At 49.0% G+C, this 23,987-nt stretch overlaps 1 protein-coding gene and 1 pseudogene across 13 annotated transcripts in view; both read left to right on the plus strand.

Moving 5' to 3' along the window:
* Positions 1-23,987, plus strand: part of LOC136656033 (transcription factor COE3-like) — an 86,484-nt gene that overhangs the window by 13,256 nt on the left and 49,241 nt on the right. For all 13 annotated transcript variants that reach the window (XM_066632857.1, XM_066632867.1, XM_066632863.1 and 10 more), the window contains exons 2-5: positions 14,826-14,982; positions 16,525-16,588; positions 18,753-18,808; positions 21,002-21,075. In XM_066632857.1, coding sequence (XP_066488954.1) covers positions 14,826-14,982; positions 16,525-16,588; positions 18,753-18,808; positions 21,002-21,075 — 351 coding nt within the window. The remainder of the gene's footprint in view (positions 1-14,825; positions 14,983-16,524; positions 16,589-18,752; positions 18,809-21,001; positions 21,076-23,987) is intronic.
* Positions 1,928-2,044, plus strand: LOC136656351 (5S ribosomal RNA; annotated as a pseudogene).

Consider the following 23,987-nt stretch of genomic DNA (forward strand, 5'->3'; position numbering starts at 1 on the left):
AGCTGCGAATACACTTTAGTAGTATTTCAGGAAATTTTTTCAGCATGGTGCATTAAAGCAAAGAAATCTGGCAATCACTTTAGTGGGTTATATTATATGCTGAGGCTTATCTAAGTTGACCTCAGTGGCTATTTTCTATGCATGGCTTTCATGCAAAGCCATCACCTATGAGAGAAACCGGTCTTTACAGTAGAACCAGCGCCTATCTGCACACCAACTGCATGTTCTCACTCCAATCCAGAGAGGGGGATGTCATCAGAAGGTTGTTTTATGTCAGTTTTCTCTTCTGATTGTAAATTGGGACCCGTTCTTGAAGCAGAAAAGATCAGATTTCCACAGCTAATCTGATTCTTCAAGATGTCCTAATTCCTTTATGCGAAACCAAGTTCCTTCATTATAAATGGGTAAAAGTCCCATTGGGTTGTTTTGGGCAAAAGGTTTGTTTCAGTGGGGCTTGTGCAAGAGACCTTCCTGCTGGAAAATGCCCTGTTGAAATTTGGTTAGTAAACTAACAGCCCAATCCTATACATGTCTACTCAGAAGTAAGTCCCATTAGAGTCAATGGCACCTTCTCCCATGAAAATGTGGATAGGATTGGGCTGTAAGCAAGCTATTGTTAATAAAATAAGGGGGGGGGAACAAATATGCAAAAGGCCACTCCCCCTCCCCCCTCCCTGGCCAATTTTCTCCAAAATATATTCTCTAGAGCCATGTAGGAGTGTCAGCATCTAGACACTTTTCCCATATTTTGAACCCCTCTACTCCCCCTCCCCCGACTTTTCAGATATCTCAGCATCCAAGAAAATTGCCAAGTCATTCTGAGGCTGATACCATTGTCCTGGGATGCTTCCCTTTGTTTGAGAATCTTCCTCTTCCCCATTGATGGAAAAGCCAGGAAACTTGAGTCTACCTGATGGCCAAGGGCAGGATATTCAGGGCACAATTCTAACCCACTTTCTAGCACTGACATAAGGGCAATGCAGCTCCGAGGTAAGGGAATAAACATTCCCTTACTTTGAGGGGGGCTCCGTGAGTGCCACCCAACTACAGGATGCAGCACACGTCCCATTGGCACCGCTATGCCAGCGTTGGAAAGTTGGTTAGGACTTGGGCCTCAGACATCCGCATGACCTCCAAGTGACCAGTACCCCAGATAAAGCAGGGTGAACATCCACTGGCTCTGCAAACAGGGAGCACCCCCCTTGTTGCGTGCTTGCCAGGACCGCAATTAGAAACAGCTGCTGTTTCACGAAAGGCTTGCCTGCTCAGTGTGCAGCGTGTGTGAAGGTCAGGACTGGAACTCCAAAACAATGTAATTCACAGCCCAATCGTATGCCCCCCCCCCCGGCGAATGCAGGCGCGGCAAAATGAAGGGGGTTTGGATTTGGCAGCCACTGCTGCCCCCAAACCCATCCCTTTCCCAGACAACTATCAGTCCTTAAGGACAGAGAAAGCCAATTCCCCTCCCCTGCTCCTATTCTGCTTGTCACTGCTTTTTCTTAAGAGACCTTCTGAATTTTGGAGCTGGGAAAAAAACCTGGGAAGAGGCTTTTCCAAGGCTACCAGTTTTTGTCTGGGCTTAGTTTAGGATGGTAGCAGTGAAGACCTACCTGTTGCTGTTTCCTCTCACTTAAGCCAGTAATAAGAGTGGCATGGAGATCAAGGAAGAAGGGGGCTGTCATGGGGTGTTGCACCTGTTTTGGAACCATTTTTCCCACTGCCCTAGATGGGATATCTTCCCCTGGAAGCTCTTCTGCCTAATTCTCATTGCAGTGAAAAGAAGCCAAACAAGACCATCCTTCCTCTCCTTCCACTCAGTAACACAGCTATGGGTCAGGGGGAGAAGAGTAGTATCACAGGTGCTGCAATACTGCCCAGAATGACTCTGATGGTGAGTGCGAGGGGGCCGCATACATGGCGTGTTGCAGAATCCAGCTGCTACCCTGCACATGCCTGATCTCATCTGATCTCAGAAGCTAAGCAGGGTCAGGCCTGGTTAGTACTTGGATGGGAGACCGCCTGGGAATACCAGGTGCTGTAGTCTTATACCATAGTCTTTCGAGACTGAAGGTTGCCAACCAACCAACCAACCCCCCTGTAGCTATGCTACCGTTTCCACTGGCAGCGGGGCAATGTGAGAGAGCCCCATCTCCTCCAGCAGCTGGGAGGAGACGGCGGAGGGCTGTACAGCTTCCACTCATTTCAGTGGGACTTGTGCCCTAAATTGAGCCCTAAATAATAAGCAGCAAAGAAAGTTGTTTTTCCCCCTAAGTTGTCTTTCCAGCTTACAAATCTAGCATGTTAATGTAATGGACACACAGAGCAAAACAGAGGAGAAGGCTGTGGGTGGAAAAGTGATTTACTTCAGAGATGAGGCTGAGGGGGAAGAGATTGTCTTACTCTTGTCCGTGGGTTGAAGGCTGCAGAAGAAATTTGCTTCGTGCTTTTTAAAGACAACCGACCCTCTCTGCTTTTCCTTCTTTTCCATGCCTTTGCGATTGAGTTGCTGCAACTTAACAGGGAAGGGGGAAGAGGCGAGAGAAGGAGAGCAAAAACAGGTGGTCAAAACTGATATTTCAATTGGCAGGGAGTCTCCACAGGCAGGTTTTATGCCAGAATATGTTAAAAGCAGTGGCATAGCTAGAGGGGGTGCAAAGCAAAAAGTTTTGCAGGGAGCCTCACCGCAGTGTGCAAGCTGCCCCTCCCTCTCCCCGTCAGGGGAGCAAAATGGAGGTGCTTCTGTTTTGTTCCCCCTGTCCGGAATGGATCCAAACGGGAGGGGGAGAGGCCACTTGCATGCCGTGGTGAGGCTCCCTGCAAAACGCAGTGCTTTGCACCCCCTCTAGCTATGCCACTGGTTTAATGTCGACATCACTGGCACATAAATTTATCTTTTGGAATTTCATACTTTGACTTTTGGGTGGATTTTCTGATTTGGGCTCAGAGTACTCAAGAATTTGGCAGGGGTGGTCCTGAATTTGTCATTACTTCCCAGAATCCAGTTTGTGAGCTAGCATACAGTTAGGACCTCTTGCAGAATTTTTGGTTGTCTTAAGTATTTGTCTTTTCACTGATTGGACTCTGTGGTACTTTTTTTCTTCTTCTTGTGGGTGCCTTTTTGAGATATTGAAGGAACGAAAGAAAGACTTCCTATTACAGCCTCAGAAATGAATTTGGGCCCTGAACTAACCACCCCAAATTCCATTAGTTCCTTGCTTTTAGGCAGTAATTTTCAGTGTTTTGCTTCTCACACCACACTGACCCCTATGGTCTTCTCTGTGGTCTTCACCTCTTGTGAGGTCACTTCTGGGAGAGTCTTCCGGATTCTGCGGCTCTGTTTCTAGGGCAAACATAGTAACTGATCTTGGAAGCTAAGCAGGGTCAGGCCTGGTTAGTACTTGGATGGGAGACTGCCTGGGAATACTGGGTGCTGTAGGCTTATACCATGATCTCGGAAGCTAAGCAGGGTCAGGCCTGGTTAGTACGTGGATGGGAGACCGCCTGGGAATACTGGGTGCTGTAGGCTTATACCATGATCTCAGAAGCTAAGCAGGGTCAGGCCTGGTTAGTACGTGGATGGGAGACCGCCTGGGAATACTGGGTGCTGTAGGCTTATACCATGATCTCAGAAGCTAAGCAGGGTCAGGCCTGGTTAGTACTTGGATGGGAGACCGCCTGGGAATACTGGGTGCTGTAGGCTTATACCATTGTCTTTCGAGACTGAAGGTTGCCAACCATAGTAACAGATTGTCTGTTCCGCTTCGTTCACCGGCTCTGCCATTACTATAGACCAGTGGTTCTCACACATTTAGCACCAGGACAAACTTTTTAGAATGAGAATCTGTCATGACCCACCGGAAGTGATGTCATGACCGGAAGTGACATCATCAAGCAGGAACATTTTTAACAATCCTAGGCTGCAATCCTACCCACACTTACCCAGGAGTAAGTCCTATTGACTATCATTGTTAAAAGAATGTACATAGTAGCTTGGTAAAAGTACAGGTCTGTAACGTTTCCCCAAATGCAGTCACATACCATGGTAGCATCAAGTCTAATATGTTAAAAATAAAATATTGAAATGAATGGGAACCCACCTAAAAATGGCTCACGACCCACCTAGTGGGTCCCGACCCACAGTTTCAGAACACACTGCTATAGACAGTTGCCCTAGAAACAGAGGTGCAGAGCCCTGAAGAGTTTCTCAGCAGTTTCCAACCACTGTGCTCAAAACAGGCTCACCTGTGGACCTCTCGCAGCACACCAATGTGCCACCGCACAATGGCTGAAAATTGCTCCTTTAAGGGCATTTCCAGACGGAGTGCGGAGTCCGGGATTGTCATGCTCTCTTTACTCATTCTGTACAGGGAGGCTCACTTGTTGACATCATCCCCTCACCAGAACTTTCCCCATGCTTAAAACTATCACATTTATCAACAGAGAAAATCTGACCTTTGGAGAATAGCCTGTGGCAGTACAATGTACAGTTCCCTCTTTATTTTGGAGCACCCTGCACATGCCCGACCTCGTCTGATCTTGGAAGCTAAGCAGGGTCAGGCCTGGTTAGTACTTGGATGGGAGACCGCCTGAGAATACCAGGTTCTGTAGGCTTATACCAGAGTCTTTCGAGACTGAAGGTTGCCAGACCAACCACATGCCCAAGCACAGCACTTCACAGCAGCATTGTTTCCATGTGCCTGTAAAGGAGGCTGCATGTGACTGCCGGTGGAGAAGCAGCAACTGAGTGGAACTACTAGGGCTGCTGCTGGGTAATAACCCCTGCTAATTGGGTAAGAGGCACTTTTTCAAGTGGGTGCTCCTTTTTTTAGCAGGGGGAGAGTAACTGGCCCACCTCACCCCAGCACTGTCTGTTCTAGTGGCTGTCTGCTGGTATTCCTTTGCATCTTTTTAGATTGTGAGCCCTTTTGGGACAGGGAGCCACTAGTTGTTTGATTTTTCTCTGTAAACCGCTTTGTGAACTTTTAGTTGAAAAGCGGTATATAAATACTGTTAATAATAATAATAATAGCCCATATGGGGCCTCTGCAAATTAGACAAAAGCGCCTTTTTGTGAATATGAAAGGTGCCCCTTTCCCTGCTGCGCTTGCCAGCAGAAGTGCCATTCCGCCAGCATCCCCCTCCCATCTACAGTGTGATGCAACACCCTTGTGCAGGGCACAATCTGCGCAATCGTACACAGCAAGGAGCCCACCTAGAGGTGCCCAGACCTACCCAGCCATTCGTCTAGTTCACACACAGGCAATTCTGCCTTGCATGATCTGGTTTTTTTAAAATGGATTTCCAAGCTATCCCAACCAAAACCAAGCGCAAAATAGTGGTGGTGAAGAAAAGTCACTTTGTATCTGAACGTTTGGGGATGGAGTCAATAACAAGGGAGGGATAGGGTGGATCTGGGACAGTGACTTCTGCTTGGATCCCACCTCCAACTCTACCCAAGCCTCCCTTCGGTGATCTTTGTGGCTGGCCAGTGAGAGTGGGAGGAAATGGGCCAAAATGGCCCAAAGATCGCTGAAGGGAGGCAGGCCTTTTGCATTTAAACCAGTGCACGAGCCCAGAAGGTCAGGAGCGATGTAATTACATCATTACTAGCAGTGTCTGAAAATGGTGTTATTTATTTTACTCAGAAGGAAACCTAAGACTTAGGCTGTAATCCTATCTTACTCACCAGGAACAGGCACCTCTAAAATTACATCACACCCAAACTTCCAGAAAGCCGCTAAAGATAGGCGCTGCTGCCACCCTCGCCCTGGGTAGCTTGGTAAGAGACTGCAATTTTGGGGTTTCCAATGACAGCCATGCCTCTGCAGGGAGAAGGGGCAGCATCGAGATTGCAGGCCAGGCCTGGAGGGTTCTTAGAAGTCACCAGAGGGGGGTTGTTGGAGCTCTTCGAGGACTTCTTCGATCCTCTCAGTGCAGCACCAGTGAGGAAGCCCAGGCGATTCGGTTATGCAGCATGCCAGATTTGATTACAAGCTGGTGTGAGCTTTGAGCAGTCTCCCAGGAGAGAAGCTGGGGGTGCCGAGCATTTCATTCCAGGGTTCCCCCCCACCCGCTCTGACTGATGAAGCAGAAGCTGGCATTCCAAGATGCAAGACAGGCCTCCTGGTGGACCATCGGAATACAAGGTTTTTGGTCCAACTGTGCTCTTTAAAACACAGTGGCAACTATTATTTTCAGGAATCCAACTTTTGGGCCAGGCACCACATTGCAGATGTTGTATATTAATTTGTTTTGCGGCTGAGGGGAGTGGGCTTGGGAGTGTGTGTGTGTGTGTGGGGGGGGTGCGCTCCCTGCACTGCCAGGCGGTCTCCATCCTACACACACACACACTATAGTAAACAGTCATTCCCTTTCCCAAGAGAATCTTGGGAACTGTAGTTCTGTGAGTGTGTTAGATCTGCAACAGAGAATTATCTGCAGCCTCACCAAACAGCAGTCCCCCAGAGTGGGGGAGGGGGGTTCACTGGCCTTGTCACCCACACCGCCACCTTTCAGATTTCAAAGCAGGCTGGTGGAAGGACCAGCGGATTTAGGTTGGACGGCAGGAGAAATGGCCTGACTGGAAGAAGAGTTGGTCCTTGGGATGCATTGTCCGGGGGTAGGAGTGGGGGTGGGGGCCGTGAGTTATCATGATTGAACTTGTTTTGTGAAGAGACTCGAAGGAGGAAGGTGAATGAGCATCTTTCAGGGAAGTCACGAAGGCTAGAACTTTTGATATTGAAGAAATGGAATGCTTCTTAATTAGTGTTGTGCAAGATTGTGTGTCTGTGTGGGTGGGGGGGGGGCCAGCCCACCCATGAGGTCAATTGAGGCAATTGTTGTGAGCATCAGACTGGCAGCAGAGCTCCCACCACCGCCTGCCCACTTGCTTCCACTGCTCCCCCTCCCAGTAGTGTAGCAAGACAGGGTCTGCGCAGTAAATACAGCAGGCACCGCAACATGTTGTTTAAGTAAGCCCCCCCCCACTCGCCGTCGGAGCCATTCTGGATGCAGGGTGCATTCTGGATGCAGGGTGCATAAGCAGCGGACTAGAGTGAACCTTCACTCCTCCTGCACACTTCCTCTTCCTCTCTGGTCCCCTCTTCTTCCTTGTCCAGTCCTGAGAGTAGGAGGAGCCAGGGGCTGGCTCCTCACCTGGCAGGGGAGGCCGTATTTGGCAGGACACCTCTGGCTAGGAGCATGTCCGTCTTGGGCTGGCCGCGTGCGTATGTGCATGTGTGACATTCTGTGGACATTTTTGCCCCCAGCAAAATGCATCCCTTCTTTCTGGAAGTTTTTTGCAACTTCTGTGCAAAAGAGCTTGTAACTGTTTGCAGGAGGAAGGTGTGCAGGGGAAGAGGGACACATGGCGATGAAAACTGGACTCGTTCCTGCTTGCCTCCATCCAGGCACACGTTGTTGACCAGGTAGGGCAGCAGAACCATTTGCACCTGGATGTGCCTCCTAATGTGCACCCAACTGGCAGTGCTCTGAATGCAGATTCTGATACATAACTAGGTGTGTATTGGCAGCCTGAGCTAGATCAGGGAGAAAGGCTCGCCATGCAGGGCTGGTGTGCCATGAAACCGCCGGTGTAGTGCGGCAAGGCAGGGAGTGTTTGGTTACCTGGGCAACCAGGTTGAAGTCTTTCGCCTTTCCTCCCCCTAGTAGGTAGCTGAAAGTCAGAAGAATCACAGGGGCATCACAGGCGTGAGAAAATGTGCAAGAGTAGAAGGTGTTTTTTTCATGAATGCTTTTGTGCTCCCCCAGAATAAGCCTTGCATTGAAAATCAAACTTCCTGAAAATCTGGTGTAACTCTGCCCTTGATATCTCTCAGAACTCTGAGAGTCTGTGCATGGCATGGATTTGTTGAACACCTGAGAGAGAGAGAGAGAGAGAGAGAGAGAGAGAGAGAGAGAGAGAGCTCATCTTTTTGGAAGGCTTGTTGGTTGTAGGTGTCAGGCTATGCCAAAGGAGAATTTCTAACCAGCCTGATGGCTAACATCCCCTCACAGTCTTCCTCCCTCTTGGTGAATGTCAAGTGATTACTTTTTCCAGACACTATAGGGCAGTGATTCTCAGATGTTTAGCACTAGGACCTACTTTTTTTAGAATGAGACTCTCAGGACTCACCAGACGTGATGTCATGACCAGAAATGACATCATCAAGCACGAAGATTTTTTACACGGCTGGCTACAATCCTACCCACACTTACCCAGGAGTAAGTCCTATTTACTATCATTGTTAAAAGCATATATAGAGTAGCCTGTTAAAAGTACAGAGCTGTAACATTTCCCCAGATCCAGTCACATACCATAGTAGCGTCAAGTCTAATATATTGAAAATAAAATATTGAAATGAATGGGGACCTATCTGAAATTGGTTTGCGACCCACCTAGTGGGTCCCGACCCACAGTTTGAGCAACACTGCTATAGGGACTTCCAGACTTACCATAGCTGTCCCCAAATCCCCATGATGGCTTATTTGAAAGGTGGTCTGGGAAACAACTCCTGGTTTGCCAATCTCTAAACTCTCATCTAAGCCACAGGTATGCCAGGTAGTTGGTAGTCCAGGAATCTGAGCAATAGTTGTGCAAGGCTGGAATCTCAAGCTGTATGATTGAATAGGGGCAGCCTGCGCAGTACACAATTTACAGCTGTGTATGTGCAACCTCCTGATTTTAGAAATGAGCTATGTCAGAATGCCAGATGTGAGGGAGGGCAGCAGGATGAAGTCTCTTGTTATCTGGTGTGCTGCCTGGGGCATTTGGTGGGCCACTGTGAGATACGGGAAGCTGGACTAGATGGGCCTGTGGCCTGATCCAGCAGGGCTGTTCTTAAGTTTTTACTGGAGCTCTGTTGTATCTGTGGATTGGTAGGGAGGTTGGTGTGGAGGCATTGGACACCTTCCCCTGTCACAGGCCCTGTCTAATTCTGAACACCTTAGTGTTTTGGAGTTAGAAAAGGATGATACATTGGACATGCTTCAGCTATCTAAATGCTAGAACTGTGTATGACATCATCAGAAGTAAGAACAAGGCATGAGCAAAGCAGCTGTTGGCCAGAGGGCAGGGTATCCGCGCATGCCGCTTGCATCTTCTCTGTGCTTCATGAGCATCTCTCAAAACTTCTTCCTTCTTTTGTAAACTTGCAAACTATTCTGGTGTCTTTGAAACCTGACCTTCCAAAGAGGAGTTCATGATACAAAATAAATATAGATATGCAAATTTGCTTAATTTATTCTCCGTGAAAAACGTGAGTTTTTTGGGGGACTCAGGAATTACATTAAAGTTCAAAGTTACATTATCCCTGATGCAGGGGTCCTGGTTTTGTGTGTGTGGTGATGATGTGTGATGATTTCTCAGGAGTCCCTGCTAGATCTGCTTTATGGTTGACCTGTCTCACCACCAGACACTGTGTTTGAGTGCAGAATTAGAAAGAAGGCTCTTGTCTTCCTCAGTCCCAAACTGCTTGTGTACAGGAGTTGTAAATGCATGCTTTCTATTAGTCCCAGGGCTTGGGCTGAGCTGTGTTTGAGAAAGGAAAGAGGCACAACCACTGTTTAAGGGTTTGTGTGTGCTACAGTGGCATAGTTAGAGGGGTTGCAAAGCACTACGTTTTGCAGGGAGACTCAGCACGGAGGTGGTCACCTTTGTTTTGCTCCCCCTGCCCGGAATGGCTCCAAAGGGGAGGAGCCTCGTGCATGCCATGCTGAGCCTCCTTACAAAACTTAGTGCTTTGCAGCCCCTCTAGCTACGCCACTGGTGTGCTTCACAGTAAGTGCTTTGACTGATGAGTGAGCTGTCCATGCTTTGGTGGATAGGAGGCTGCAGCCAAGCATCCCTTTGCCCCTCCCCCATAGCTGATGGTGTTGCATAATGGTTAAGCTGCACATCAAAACCTCCCTGGTGTGAATCATGCCTCCGGCGTGGAGCATGGGAGAGAGTGAATTGTTGGCACCCAGTGGGGCAGGAAGCAGAGCTTGGATGGGACTGGTGGTAGAGGCCATGTCCTCATCCTGATGAACATGGTAGCAGAAAACAAGACTGTGGCCCTCATGCTGAGATCTACAGGACACCCAAACCCTGAAGCTTGATGTCAGACTTGAAGACTCGACAGCTCAGCCTGAAAGTCACTGCTTTGTGTTTTAGCCATGATTGGCCAGTTTACAGGTGTGAACCAGGCCAGGTTAGAGCTCTACCTGTAACAGTAGCATTAGCTTCTTATTCCTTTGTTGCCAGGCTCTGCTTCCTGTGTCTCAGCTTTGGAGCTTCCATAGACAGAGCTCCGCAGTTCTGTACATGCAAGTCAGTCACCCCAGATGTGAGTGAGTCTTGCTTCCTCCTGTTCTGTGTTCTTGTTCCTGCTCAGAAGTGCCAGAGGATACAGTGCATGACCAAGGGGGTATGCTAGGGCGATGTGTGGCATCATGGGAGGGACAGAAGAGAGTTGCAGGGCCAGGGAAGGGGGTTGCCTACTCTGAACCGAAGGCTCTGGGCAGGGGTGACACAGATTCATGCAGGACCAGGGTGTAGGGCTGACACTCCTGGCCTCACTACCTGATGACCCCATGCTGCTGCTTACATTCTTGATGTCACAGTAATTGCAGTCTTGCTGCATGGCTGATCCAGCTCTGATCAGTTGCAATTCCATCACCTCCTTGGATTACCAGGCCTCCCACAGATCCCTGGAAGGCAGACATTCACCTGGCATAGCTGCTTATCAGAACAAGGTGGTGAAAGGAGGTGACCGCATTTGTTCTGTCACAATGCTAGGAATGGCACAAGACTTCTGCCAGGGGAAAAGTGGGATGGTCACTCCAAGGACCCTACTGTTTTGTCTGGGTGAATCAGTGCTGGGTTCCTAAGCTAGACACAATCCTTTTGCAGTTGGCAGAAGGGCCAACAGGTGGCATTGTTTTATCAAGGGAGCCCGGAAAGATTCCACTTCTTGGCCACATGCACCAGCAGGGTGACTGGGAGGAGGGTCAGTGCTTTCTCCTGGCCCTAGAAAGTGGCCCCAACCAGGAGCTGGGCTTTCAAGCAGAGAAAGAAAGCCAAGCAGCCTCTGAGCCTCTCTGTGGTTCATGCCCGCCTGTGCCTTTAACAGACAGAACATCATGAAGCTTTCTTCTGCTTATGAAAGCAGATGCTTAATGTGGCACTTGGTGCTGCACATTTTTTTTAACGACAAATCTATGTCCCCATCTCCTTGTCCTATCTCCAAGTTTCTGTACTGGTGTACCTCTGTAACTATCAAGTGGGTATATTTGGCACAGGAGCACTATTAAGGAAAAGGTGGCAATCCTTGCTTGCTGCACTCTGCATCTCTTGCTCTGTCCCACCCTGACTGGCAAACTGTGTCCATCTTTTTAATACACATGCACACAGCACCAGCAATCCCCACAAAATCAGCTCCAGCTTTGTATGGTGTTCCCAGGACACTCCCAACAGTGACTAGTCACTGCCAGTGTTGTTGCCTTTTCTGGTCACCTATGTCAGTTTTACTGATGTTGCCCAAATCCAGCCTGGAGAAGTTGCCCATCCCTTTAAGCTCCTGCACTTCCCATCCTCTTCCACAATCTGCCCCACAGCACATGGGAGGCGAGGGTGAGCAGAAAGACCAAGGAAGATAGCAGCCATGTAGAAGAGAAAGATACAGTCATGCCCTTTGGGCTGTAGTCAGGCAGCTCTTGGTCTTTCTCAGTGTGGTTTATTAAATTGTACGTCTGCAGGCCCGGCCTGTCTGTGATTTTACATCTTGTATGGTTTTTAGTGGATGTGAGGTTCTCCAGAGAAAAGACTGAAGAATAATAACTGGGCCAGTGAGGTGCACCCCAGGGTCTCTTTCAGATGTTGCAGAACTAGCAGGGTGCTGGTGTCAAACTGTGAACTGACAAGAGTCAAGCCCAGCATCCTCGGCCAAATTATGGAGATGTCTTGAAGATGCCAGCCCAGCCTTGCGACCGTTGCTGCAGCAAATGGTTGTTAAAGACGGTCGATTCTGGTCATAGGTTTCCAAGAATGATTAGACATTATTTGCTCTGATTATAATATGCAGTATGTAGAGGTGGGTGAAAACGTTTTGTTTTTTGATTTGCAGATTTCAGTGTTTTCCAATAGTAGAAGTGCAGAAAGCGGTGCTATGTGTTTTTATTCAAAATTTACATTATAATTAGAAATTCCAATAGCTTTAAAAGTGTGCTAGGTAGGTGATATAGGTGGTATAGTGTCAGCAGGTGTCAGCAGTCATTACCCATGCACCCCCCATCAAATAATAAAAACCAAACAAAATGGTTTTATTTTTTCACTGATTCTGAGTTTGTTTTTTTTACAAAAATGAGAAGTGCAAAAAGCAGTGCTTTGTTTGTATCTTTGTTTCATTATCTCCATTTCCACCCTCCTCTAGTAATATATATTCATGTTTATTTCAGTCTGTTGTTTTGCCATCTTATCTGCGATAGAACCACCAGTCCTATCCAACTTTCCAGCTCCTTTGTAGCCACAATGCAGCCCCATGATAAGGGAACACATGTTTCCATACCTTAAGAGGGCCCCAGTAACTGCCCCTCCACTGCAGGATGCAGTATACACCCCGCTAGCACAACTGCACCAGCACTGGAAAATTGGATAGGATTGGGACCTAAGTTAGCCATCATCTCCAGGCCAGAAATGATCTGTGACTTCTTCCAGACTGAATGGAGATGGGAAAGACCTTGGGAGTTTTAGTCTACCTCTAGTTTGAAAAGAAATCCTTTAAAAAAAAAAATCTGTCACTAGTCAGTGTCATTAGGTGACCCTGAATTCCAGTATAACGAGACACAGTGCACCTAGTCACTCTGCCCAGGTGAAGGTACATAAGAACATAAGAACAGCTCCACTGGATCAGGCCATAGGCCCATCTAGTCCAGCTTCCTGTATCTCAAATGCCCCAGGGAGCACACCAGATAACAAGAGACCTCATCCTGGTGCCCTCCCTTGCATCTGGCATTCTGACATAACCATTTCCAAAATCAGGAGGTTGCGCATACACATCATGGCTTGTACCCCATAATGGATTTTTCCTCCAGAAACTTGTCCAATCCCCTTTTAAAGGAGTCTAGGCTAGACGCCAGCACCACATCCTGTGGCAAGGAGTTCCACAGACCGACCACACGCTGAGTAAAGAAATATTTTCTTTTGACTGTCCTAACCCGCCCAACACTCAATTTTAGTGGATGTCCCCTGGTGGTGAGGTTGGAGGGAGTGGGAGAGTGACTCCTTTTTACATCAGTGCCAAGCCCCGCACTGCCATTAGATTGGCATTGACACATAATGGTTAATCCCTTTGCAATGTCATGTGCACCTGCTCGACCCAGTGCTCGGAGCATTTGCTGGTATGTGGCCATGTGGCACTTCTAAACTACTCCTCTGTGTTTAGTGTATTTGGCAGAAAGCGTTTTCCAGTGTTGCTGCGATCTGGAAATGTTTTGGCCAAGGGATCTCCACCTCCTCCCACCCTGGTGCTGTCAGCGTCTCTTTGCATCAGCAGCCGAGCCTTCTCATGGGCCTGGAGGCCATGAGATCCTGCCATGGCCCTGAATAGGCACAATCCACTGGCCTGTCAGTTAGTACCTGAAAATGACACATTGTTAATCGATCACTCCTGTACCCAAAGCGCAAGTATTTAGGACGGACGAATAAATGCGGTGTGGACACCATGACAGTACCTTGTAATCCGGGGGTCAGCAAGGCCAAAACCATGGGCGTGTGGCACTCTTTATTTGTTTGTTTTGAGATTTTCACACAGTCAGGTGGGTGTTATTGATGGGTTTGTTTTATCCAGCCTTGGAGTCCTTCCCAAGGGCCTAGGATGTCTGACTTCTCCTCTATTTTAATATTATAAAGACATAGTGGAAAAACTAAAAAGTGTTAAAGTGGAAAGTCATAGTGGAAAGACTAAAAAAGATATAGTGGAAATGGAAAAGGTGCAAAAGAAAGCGACCAAGAAGATTACGGGGCTGGGGCACCTTCCTTATGAGGAAAGGCTACGGCGTTTGGGCCTCTTCAGCCTAGAAAAGAGGCGCCTGAGGGGGGACATGATTGAGACATCCAAAATTATGCAGGGGATGGACAGAGTGGATAGAGAGATGCTCTTTACACTCTCACATAACACCAGAACCAGGGGACATCCACTAAAATTGAGTGTTGGGAGAGTTAGAACAGACAAAAGAAAATATTTCTTTACTCAGCATGTGGTTGGTCTGTGGAACTCCTTGCCACAGGATGTGGTGATGGCGACTGGCCTGGACGCCTTTAAAAGGGGATTGGACAAGTTTCTGGAGGAAAAATCCATTACGGGGTACAAGCCATGATGTGTATGTGCCACCTCCTGATTTTAGAAATGGGCTATGTCAGAATGCCAGATGCAAGGGAGGGCACCAGGATGAGGTCTCTTGTTATCTGGTGTGCTCCCTGGGGCATTTGGTGGGCCGCTGTGAGATACAGGAAGCTGGACTAGAAGGGCCTATGGCCTGATCCAGTGGGGCTGTTCTTATGTTCCTATTATAAATACCATCACAAAATATAAGCTGTTCCCAATGAAGCCGCTTTTTGCATTTGGTTGATGGGCATTTCTGTGGCCCCTCTGCTGTTCAGGGGCTTTTGGAATTGCACCGAGGGCGCCCATCACCACTGGGATCAGCCTCCTGTGCATTTTGGCTTGCATACATCAGGTGACATCATGGAGAAATACTTCCGTCCCAGATTGGCTCCCCATTGGAGGTGCGCCTTGCCTCAGGTCTCCTCTCTCTAAAGTCCTGCTGTTGTTTTCTTTCCCCCTCAGTGGCGTTGGACTGGCTCGGGCCCACTTTGAGAAGCAGCCGCCCTCCAACCTCAGGAAGTCCAACTTCTTCCACTTCGTGCTGGCCTTGTACGACCGGCACGGGCAGCCAGTGGAGATTGAGAGGACGTCCTTCATTGACTTCGTGGAGAAGGACAGAGTAAGGGGCCAGTAATTGCATGTCAGCACTCTTCCCTTCCCCCGTCCCACCTCAAGCACAGGGCATCCAACCTGAGGGATTCAGTCCAAGTGGCAAAATTCACCTCCAAGTGGCCTCCTTAAGCCTGGCCTGGCTGAAGTTGCCACCGTTTCTGAAAGGTCAGCTTCTTCTGCTTTTAACAGTCACACAGGAGGGGGACTTTCAGCAGGTGTAGCTTTCTCCCCTCCTTCATCTCCCTGCAGGACTTCTAAGAACACACAGCTTGACCTGCTGGGTCAGGTTGAAGGGCCCATCCAGCAGAGCATTCAGCTCTCAACAGGGGCCAGCCAGGTGCTTGCAAGCAAGGCATGGACGTGCTGGACCTTCCAGTGCTTTCCTCTCCATATCCACTGCTTGGGGGGTCTTTTCTGGAGTTGCCCTGGCTGCTCCAGCAGGTGAGCAGCTCTTAAAGGCACAGTGTTCACACCAGCTCAGAAAGGGGGTATGTCTCAGCTGGCTACCTGAATGTGGCTCCAGAGAGCTCAGAGCAGTGCACTGGGGAGGTGGGGGAGGGGAACCAGGTATGCTGCCCCAAACTCCTTGGCAGAAGGCAAGTGGAACATGTGATTAATACACCACTGGTCATCATTGTGACCAACGTGTTCTCTGAACATCAATCACACTAGGAAAGTCACAAACTAGAGTGAAGCCACTGTTGGTAACTGGGCTTGTGTATCTTTAAGAGCTGCCCAAGAGCTGCCCAGCTGAGGCCACCCACTGAGCTTAATGGCCGTTAAGGAGAGATTTGAACCTTGGTGCCTTCAGCCCTAGTCCTGCCACAGCACCACATCCCTGTTAGGATCCATCCCCCTAAAGAAGGGGGTGGATTGGAGCTCATCAGCTGGCAAGACACAGGGGGTGGGCCCATGCTGTGTCCATTTCAGCATGGCCCTCGTCAAGGAGTCAGTGTCCAAGGAGGCCGTTCTGCAGTGGACAAAAGAGACGGGAGTCTGGGCTCCACCTGTCTAGGCTGGCCACTGTGCCAAACCCTGCAGTCATCAGCGCCATCAGGCTCCCCCAGGGGCGCTCTTGTCTTTGACACCCGCCTGAGCTTCAGAAGCCTGGGGTGGAATTGCCAGCTTGCAGGGCAAAAATTATTGGCAGAGTGCCCAGGCGGGCGACCAGAGGAGAGGGCTTCTGTGTTGAAGGGGGGATTTCAGGACTAGACATGCTGAGGTCGGGACTGAGAGAGACGCTTCAGCTCAGGAAGCCCCCAGTTTGCACCTCGCTTCTGTCTTGGGCTCCGTGTGTTGGTCTTACCTCTCTCAGCACCTTCTTTGCAGCGTGGATATAATAACGCAGACTTTCCTCCCACAACAATTGTAAGGAGTTAGTGATACTGTCTGCTTTGGAGGCTGCTTTGGAGGCTGCTTTGATACTGTCTGCTTTGGAGGCTCTCATGGAGCACTCTAGAAATCTGTTCTTACTGCGAATGCGTTGCCTAAGGGGGAAGGTCTCAGAACTGAGGGTCTCATCACGTTGTCTTCTTGCTGCATTTTCCAGGAGCAGACTGGAGAGAAGACCAACAATGGAATCCACTACCGGCTGCAGCTGCTGTACAGCAATGGTGAGCAGTGGGAAGGGGGTGTGGGGTGGCGCAGGACGCCAGGCAGCTCGTGCTGGAGACAAACGAGAGCATTTGTCATTTGCCGAATGAGAGCTCGAAGTGTCTCAAAAAAGGAATTGCCACTCATGGGTGTGGTGTTGATGGCACCCTGCTTTCCTCTCTGCTTCAACAGGGTCAGCAGGTTTTTCCAGGACTTTGGAGCCCTGCAGGACCTATTTAAGCAGAAGTGCAGTCATCATCCCTGCTGAAGTGGCTTGGGGTACATGAGGAGTTAGGGCCAAACTGCATGTTACATCTAGCGCACGTGCTGTCCCTTTGCAATTTAAATTTTTGTGTTTTAAAAAAAGAATGTGGGGGGAACACGTGTTGTGAAGCAAAACCACAACAGGTAGTGGGGGAGGGGCATTGCCCCTTACATGTGGTATTTAGGCCCCAATCCTATCCTTTCCCTCCCCTGCTGATGCAGCTGCACTGCTGGAGTGCGTGGCATCCTGTGGGGGGGGCAGTCCTGGAGGTCTCCTCTGAGTAAAGGAGCAACCCATTGATCACAAGATCCGCTACCGTATGTCCCAGGCTGGCATTGTAAAAGCCACACCATGGTCATGCGCTGTGGGTCTGCCTGTTCAAAGGAATGAAGGCCCCGCTTGCATGCCAGCGGCTCATCCAGCCTGCGCTAGAGCAGGTAAGGTGGTGGCAGGGAAGGATCAGGACGGGGAGTGGGCTGAACCAGGGGCAGTTTGGGGGTGGAGGATCTTGGCAGCAGCGGTGTACGCCCAAATTTGATACCCCTTTTCCCAGCCCCACACACTCCCTGGCGCTCCTTGGACTTACACCAGCTAAATAGCTGTGTGAGTTGGCCTAAATAGTAGACGTTCGTCCAAAGACACCTTTTGGCGGCTAGGCTTGTAAAAAAGATTTTGACTTACCTCTCCTGAACTGTCTGGTCGCCCCCCCCCATTGCATGCAGAGTGCTCTCCCTCTGTGCTACTGCATGAGATGGTCTGGCAGGGGGTAGGATTAGGCTGCTGATTTGGTTTAATACCCATTCCCTCTCCTTCAGGAACTCTGGGAACAGTAGTTCTTCTGGTGGGGCTTCAGGACTTAGGAAATTCTCAAAATCCTCACTAAAATATAATTCCAAGAATTCTTTATTCAGTCCAGTTCTTATATGGTTAAGAACCCGTCCTCTCCAGTCATCACAGGGGACCCTTCTAACTGTGCCGCCACCAGCAGAGGTGAGGGGGATGGCAGCAAGAAAGAGGGCCTTCTCGGTGGTGGCTCCCCATCTGTGGAACTCGCTCCCCCTGAAACTAAGAATAGCTCCAGCTTTAGAATCCTTTTGGCAGGGGCTTAAGACCTTTTTATTCAGAGAAGCCTTGTTACGCTGACACCAGGGGGCGTGGAGTTTTTTGAACGTGTTTTAATTTGGGATCCAAGTTTTATTGTTTTGAATGTCTTATTTTTATACATATTTATATACTTTATGTCTTTAATAGGATTTTATCTGTGAGCCACATTGAGTGCCCTTTATTGGGATAGAAAGGCGGGATATAAATTCTATATAATAATATATAAATAATATATAAATTCGGGATCCAAGTTTTATTGTGTTTTATTGTTTTTAAAGGTCTTATTTTTATACATATTTATATATTTTATGTCTTTAATATGATTTTATCTGTGAGCCACCTTGAGTGCCCTTTATTGGGATAGAAAGATGGGATATAAATTCTATAAATAAATATGGTTAAACCTGTATAAAACCAAAGTAACTTTGAAGTGGAGGTTTGCCCAAAGCTTGCCAGTGGATCCTCTTGTTTCCCTATCCCGTGGGTAAGGAGGTCAGGAACTAAACGTGATGCGGTAGAGAACATAAGACCAGCCCCACTGGATCAGGCCATAGGCCCATCTAGTCCAGCTTCCTGTATCTCACAGCGGCCCACCAAATGCCCCAGGGAGCACGCCAGATAACAAGAGACCTGCAAGGCCTCCTGGGAATTGTAGTTTAAGAACATAAGCACAGCCCCACTGGATCAGGCCATAGGCCCATCTAGAGGCTAAGAATTCCTTGCCCACTCTTTCTTCTCCTGCTTTCTGCTGCTCCATTCTCTCTTTTTCTGACCCAAAAACCTGAACGGTTTGCTCTCACTTTGGTTCCTTGCAGGACTTCGGACAGAGCAGGACCTCTACGTGCGGCTCATTGACTCCATGTCCAAACAGGTAACAGCATCTCGTGCTGGGGTGGGGAAGGCGTGGAGGGGATGGTGGGGTGCATGTGTGCTCAGTGTGAGGGGTGTCTGCACATAGGTTCACTTCACACACTGCTTATTTACATGAAGGATGTGTGGATCAGGGTTTCAAAGTTGTTGCAACCAGGTGAATATTGGAGGTGGAGTCCAGTTCAGTGGAGACATGCCTCGCCTAAGGCAAGTCCAGGCCCCTGAAATCTCCACACATGACTGGAAAAAGCTCCTTCCTGAGCCCTTGGAGAGTGACTGCCAGTCAGTAGAGACAAAAATGTGTTGGATGGGCCAAGGGGCTGGCTCTGTAGCAGGTATTTTAATGTGTTCATTTATCTTTGCTACAATTGTGCACCACCTTTGTTATACCACCACCTTTAATAGTCCCAATGCTGTGGGGGCACTGCAGCCCTATGACTCCCCTGCCACTCCTTCTAAGGTCCAGTTCTTCATCTTCCTTCCCTGCTTCCCCACCTGTGGTCTGCTGAAGCAAGTGAGACCGCAGATGGGAAGGAAGGTGGGCAGCTGACTCAACAGGATGCCCATCCCTGCTCCCTGCTAAAGGGACTGGATGAGTTCTCCAGGTTGTAAACCCCGTGTTGGTGGCCCTGCCTTAGATAGCTTGAGCAGTGAAAGAAGCAATATTTTGCTTGACATTTCATGAGCCAGAAGGGGACACGGCTGGGAATTCAAGTAGGGCTGCTGCTTCCCAGTTTCCTATCAGAGGCATTTCAGCCTGTCTCACCCGGATGGACCAGACCGTGGTGGGTTCTAAGCCATATCCCTCTGCAGTATGGGTGGACTGGGAAAGTAATTGAGCAGGGATGGGGGAAGAACTGGGGGCAGGGCGGAAGCGAGGGGATGACCCAGTGACAATGGCATGTACTGGCTCCTAGCTCCTCTTTCCAATGCTCCCCACTCCTTTCCTCTCCCTGGACATATGCCACCAAAAGTGGCGGCATATGTCTCAGGCAGCTTCAGAGCTTATTGGGAGGTAGGTAAATTTTTTTACTTAGCTCTTGTAAGTTAATTGGCATAGCTTGTAAGCATTGGCATAGCTGGTGGGGGGTAGGATTGGGCTGCAACCTTGTAAGCATTGGCATAGCTGGTGGGGGGTAGGATTGGGCTGCAGACCTCAATCAGTTCACCCTGCTTGTGCGCAGAGCTCTCTGCTCCACCAACCGCCATCCCCCCGCATCTTTGATTTCTTCGGTAGTGCTGGCTGTCTGCTATCCCTTCAGCCTTGCTCTCCCTGAGATGGTCTACCTGTTCCTGGATTGTAGCTCTTCAGACTGTAGGTGAGGGCTCAAGTGGTTGACTGCTCCTCCAGGTAGTACAAATCCTTTTGTACAAACAACTGTCATGTCAAGATGAAGATGACTTGTCTAAACTTCTGCAGGCGTGCTGATTTTTTTTTTTTAATGTGCGGGAAACATCTGTGAATGGAAGAGTATTCAGGTGTGGGACACTGCAGTGCCCTTCCCTTGCCAAGACTTACCTTGGGAGTTTTACTCCTGAGAACCACTGATCTATCTTTAAACATATTTATATATTTTAAACTCAAGCTTCTAGTCCCTGTGGTTGTGATGAGAATCTCAGAATTCTGTGGATCATGTCTGCTGAGTTCTCAAAAGCATGAAGAGGTTGCTGGAACTAGTGCTCCCAGGGGTTTCAGTGTTCATCTTAGTCAGGGGAATTTTCAGCTCCTTCACCCAGTTCTTCCATTTTCTCAACAGAAAAAAAAAAAACTTGCAGCAGAACAAACTGGGCAACATAATTTAGAAAGCTGCTTGATGGACAGTGTGTGTCCTGCTCACAGCATCTACGTTTCTTGGGGAGCAGGTCTTGAAATATCTCAAAGTCTGTTTAAAAGTGTGCACGCGACACCTGATGAAAAATTAGCAGCCAGGGAAGTTGCTGGATATGCTTTCTGTTGCTCAGTGTCTTAGCACTCTGGTACCTTAAACTCTCTTCATGGGATACCCAAAACACGTGCAGCCAAAATACCTGATTGGCACCCTTTATAAATTCTGCAAATTTTCTATTTCTATTCTATTCTATTCTAGCTGGCCATAGGGAAGGGCAGAGAGATGGTGCAAGGCACTAAAGTCCCACCCCTAACTAAGGTTGTGTTTCTCCTTAAATTTCACTCCCTTTTTCACTCTGCTTTCAGGCAATCATCTACGAGGGACAAGATAAGAATCCAGAGATGTGCCGAGTGTTGCTGACACATGAGATCATGTGCAGGTGAGTTCTGACAAGCTCCAGGGAAACTGGTTTCTTTCTTTATACTATTCATCTAGCAATCATTTCTATGACTGACTTTGATTGATCCAGCTTGGCCTACTGTGCACAGTTCTGGTCACCCATTTCAAGGAGTATATTCTAGAGCTGGAAAAGGTGCAGAAAGGGAATCAAAGTGCTCAAGAGGCTGGAGCATCTTTCTTACTGAGAAAGACTGCAACATCTTGGGAGTGATTGTTTAGAGAAGAAAAATATGACCAAGGGTAGAACAGGATAAAGTTTTATAAAGCTGTGCATCTTGTGGGAAGAATGTACAGAGACAAGCTTTTTTCCCCCTCTCGTGAGCCCAGCGGCTTCGATCCTCCAGTGAAATTGATCTGTGGTGGATTCAGGACAGACAAAAGTACTTCTTCACAGTGGGCCAAAGGAACTTGCATTCTGCTTCTACGAGGTCTGGAGAGGGCCACTGGCATGGATGCTGAGGCAAATTCTCAGAGACTGTGTCTTAGCAACAGCTAGTCACAAATAATCAATGGAACTGCCATGTGCCTCGGAATAGCAGTTGCTGAAGCAGAGCAGGGGGAAAAGTTTGGGGCCTTCATTCACCAGCTATTGGGCTTCCTAAGCAATAGAGGCCTCTGGCTGGCCACTCGTGGAAAGGATGCTGAAGTAGATGTCCAGTCAGATCTTTGGTCTGATCTAGCAGGGTTTTCTCTGCTACATTACAATACAATAAGATTCATCCAGTGCCATCAGTATACGTGACTTGCCGCCTAATGCTATCTTTGGCCAGCATGCCGCAGCCCCAGCATGGGCTCTGCTGCATGCTATGGGCCGGCCAGGGACCATAATACAACAGAGAGGTCAGTAAAATAATTTTTCACCTACCTACTCCTCTGCACCATGGTCCCCAATGGGCCTACTTGGATCTGCATCTTTGGCTGGCACAAGTCTGAGTGGGCCCAAAGGGCATGTTGAACGTCTCTACATGCCGTCGCTGCGGCTTCCACACCAGCAGCCCAGGCCTTCCGTTGATGGAACACGTTCTGTCGGCAAAAGTCCTGGGCAGGATTGGGCTGTAAGGCTGCAATCCTTTCCATGGAAGAGGAAGTTCCATTGAACACAATGGGGCTTACATCTAACTATACACGCATAGAATTGCACTGGTAGTGTTATCATACACAAGAAGAACACTTCCCTCCCTGAGGCATCTACAAGCTAAATATCCACAGTGGTGGAATCCATAAAGAGTTGAAAGGAGAATATAAGAACATGAGAAGAGCCCTGCTGGATCAGGCCAAAGCCCCATGTAGTCCAGCTTCCTATATCTCACAGAGGCCCCCCCCCCCCGGATGCCTCTGGGAGCACACAAGACAAGAGACCTGCATCCTGGTGCCCTCCCTTGTGCCTGCAAGTTTACAAAGGGGTGCATGTGAGTAAATGCATTTGAGCTTGCTCACTTGCTAATATCTAAAAGGCCACTTCCCAAGGACTGGGGTGGGATGTACACTAAATCTTACATGTACCCAGCTACCCAGGGCTCGGGAGGGAGGCAGCGAGGGGGGTGGGATGGGGCTGGGGGTGGGCAGAACAAGGAGGTAACAGGTCAGGGAGGAAGGCAGATTGGGCCCAGGAAGGGGGCGGGTTTCCCAGGGGACTTCCCAGGCCTGAGCCACCTTCACTGGTCAGCGCACACATGGGTTCAAGTTGACCCTTCCCCTGACTCCCCTGTTGGATATAGCCGACACCTTGTTGACTTCGCTGCATTGCTGCGTGGGGAGCTTGATAAGATTGGGCTGCAAAGTAGCATGTGCTGAAATATCTCTGACCTTTAGAAATTTAACCCTGACCTCTAACAGTAGATCCAACTAGAAATGGTGGCAATGTTGATGTTGGGACTTGGGTCTTGATCCACAATCACGCCTCACTGTGCAGCAGTCTGGGACGCTCACGCATGCAGCACCAACCCCTAGAAATCAGCCATAACTCAATTTAGGATTTTCTAGGCCTCCTGCCATGCTCTTTCATGCAATCCTGCTGAGGAGCAGATTCCACAGCCTGCAGGCCAAGCTGCAAGCCGCAGGTACCCCATTCCCTGCTGGGCCCTGGTACAAGTTCTAACGAGGGTTATTTGCATGGCGTGACTTCGCAGCTCCTGTCCACAGCTACACAGTGTGATGGGTTTGGGGAATGCGTGGGTTTCTGTTTGTGATGTATTGTCTAGGATTGTGACCAATATGCAGGGATTTTACTATTTGCTTTGAAATTAGTGCACTCAGCCGATCCAACTTTTGAAGACAATATGTAGTTGGCTATTCAGATGGTTTCCATGCCCATTTATTTCACTGACCAGCAGTTCTTTTTGGTGCCAGTTTCTGTGCCTCACTGCCTTTGGCCTCATGCCCTCCCTGCCCTCTGATCTGCCTGCAGTGATTTTGTTAATGCCAACACAGTGCTAGCCCTCCTGGTGTCACCGGTGCCTGTAAACACAACCACCAAGTTCTCTACGGTTAATCGGATCGAGCGGCCATGAGGACAAATGTAGTCAAGGACAGGGAGAGCTAAGAGAAAGAAAAGCAGTGCCAAGCAGGAGCAGCTGCTGGGGTGCCACACAAACTTATGGCAATGAATGAATTTTGAAAATCGCACAGTCCTGCTGTCCGTAGTGACCAATGCAGGAATGTTCCCTGAATAAGCCACATTTAATAAGCCACTCACATGATCGAGCGGCTGGCATGCACATGTGCAGGGCTGGCCCATTCACGAGACCAACTGAAGTGGCCGCCCTCAGGCAGGCGATTAGTGGGGGGTACCCATCTCTGCCTGCTTGCCTCTCCTCCTCCTCCTCCTCCTTCCACTCAATGGTTTGGAAGCAGAAGAGGAACAGAGAGGAACTGTGGAGGGGAGGAGAGTGG

Source organism: Tiliqua scincoides, chromosome 6 (genome assembly GCF_035046505.1).
Source record: "Tiliqua scincoides isolate rTilSci1 chromosome 6, rTilSci1.hap2, whole genome shotgun sequence".
NCBI classification, from domain to species: domain Eukaryota; kingdom Metazoa; phylum Chordata; class Lepidosauria; order Squamata; family Scincidae; genus Tiliqua; species Tiliqua scincoides.